The sequence below is a fragment of the Gracilinanus agilis genome, chromosome 5 (genome assembly GCF_016433145.1).
Source record: "Gracilinanus agilis isolate LMUSP501 chromosome 5, AgileGrace, whole genome shotgun sequence".
NCBI classification, from domain to species: Eukaryota; Metazoa; Chordata; class Mammalia; order Didelphimorphia; family Didelphidae; genus Gracilinanus; species Gracilinanus agilis.
In genome coordinates, this window is record NC_058134.1 from 229,598,738 (window position 1) to 229,600,649 (window position 1,912).

The 1,912-nt window shown below is 32.6% G+C and overlaps 1 protein-coding gene across 1 annotated transcript in view; it reads left to right on the forward strand.

The window, feature by feature from the left end:
• LOC123250118 (sodium-coupled monocarboxylate transporter 1-like) overlaps positions 1-973 on the forward strand; it is a 190,429-nt gene extending 189,456 nt beyond the window's left edge. Inside the window, exon 14 of the mRNA XM_044679154.1 lies at positions 938-973. Within this exon, the coding sequence (XP_044535089.1) occupies positions 938-973 (36 nt within the window). The remainder of the gene's footprint in view (positions 1-937) is intronic.
• Positions 974-1,912: the final 939 nt, after the last annotated feature.

Sequence of the window (1,912 nt, forward strand, 5' to 3'; positions counted from 1 at the left end):
TCTCTCTCTCTCTCTCTCTCTCTCTCTCTCTCTATCTCTCTCTCTCTCTCTCTCTCCTTCTCTCTCTCTCTCTCCTTCTCTCCTTCTCTCTCTCTCTCTCTCTTGATGACTGGATGACTGAATCACAGAAACAGGACCAGCAGCTTCCCAAAGAACTTGCTCTCTTCAAACTCCTTAAAGAGACAGGAACACTCCTGTGTCTGTGATCTTCCTTTTATATCATCCTCCTACCCTGGAATCTCTCCTTTTCTGTTCCGTGTGTGCCATTCCTCTCCTGCAAAGTTTTGCATCAGATTTTTGCAGAAATTCCTACCTGTCTCTCTCTATCTTACAACTCCTGTGAATATTGGGGAATGGAGGTTAATTAGATTTGGAGAAAGTCAGATAAAATTTTATAAATGAAGTAGCATTTGATCCAGCTCTCGAAGGATGTTTGTTTTTTTTTTTTTTTTGCCAGATTGAAATGTATTGTAAAATTAGTTTTTACCTTGATTGAGAGACATAATTTTGAATATAATTTATGATATTCAATATCAATGGTAAACCCTAAGGAGTTATTTGAGGAAGCCTCTTACTTGATGCCAAAGGACCCCCCAAATTTTGTAGTTTTATAATTCCTTTTTCTCCTTTCTTTCAGACTATATTACTCTTTTCTGTGTGCCTGTCTCTTAACAGCCTGTTCCTCCATTAACATACTGTGGTTTAGACAATCAAATAGTCAAACTTTTTATAATAGTGAGTAAAAATAATGTTATTTTAATATATGGATTTTATGGCAACTATTACTAACCTCCTTAGGCCTACTTCCTGGTTTATGTATGTCTTCAAGATGGTAGATGTCATTAGAATTCTGACTCCTACATTAGTGAGATTTTTTGAAGTTAACTATGTGAGCATATACATTTTTATTACTGTGTGAACTTTTTTTTTCTTTTAGAAAAATGAAGGAGAAGTTTCAGAACCACCCAATTAGCATGAACAGACTGGAAGAAGCAGACAAGCCACCTCAAGAAACTTTAAATAAATACATAAAAAGAATACTATGTCTTTTAAATGGGACAGCTCAGAATGGGTTTTCCTCTATCATGGATTATTTTTATATCTCCTACATTAACTGTATCAAAATTCAATCTTGCTATATTTTTAATGTCTTTTATGAGACTTGACCCTAATCTTGTAGGGAACTTTTCTTGCTTATCATGGTACAGGAAGAACAAAGCATGACTTTGATAATGAAACAAAACAGAACAAATAATTAAAGTTCATTATTTCAAATGAAAATTACGCTACACATACTTACACATCCACACTCAGTAGTCAGAGTAAATTAATTCAGACTAAAAACAGACTAGGGTCAAGCTTATCTTGAATAAGAAGATATAAGAAAAACACTTTTCATAGTCATAAAATTTGAAGGAGTTGAATTTTTCTCCACTATATCACTAATGAAGTATTTATTTTTCCCTTAATTCTGGTCTACGCTAGACTGTGGATTAATTAGAATTCTGATCTTGGCTGGTTCAGCCCTGTTGCCTTGGAATCATTGCCTCTGGGAATTACTCACTCTATGAAAAAATGCATTTCTCAAGTTCAGAGATATTTTGAAATTAGACATGTGTAAACATTATTTTTATGTCTGTTTTTTGCATATTGTTTTCAAACATAAGGATACTAACTAAAATCTGTGCTTTCTTGTACATACTATCTTGCCAGCTATTATCCTGGCTTTTGTTTTTGTTATGTTAAGCCTTATAGAAAAGTCTGAATTTTAAGGACCATTGGTCTTTTGTTCTAGCATAACTTTTTAAAGCCTCTTTTTATTATGAAATTTATATATATATATATATATATGTATATTTACATTTATGTTTTAAACATTTTGAAGATGAATTGATTATCATTGAATATGTAA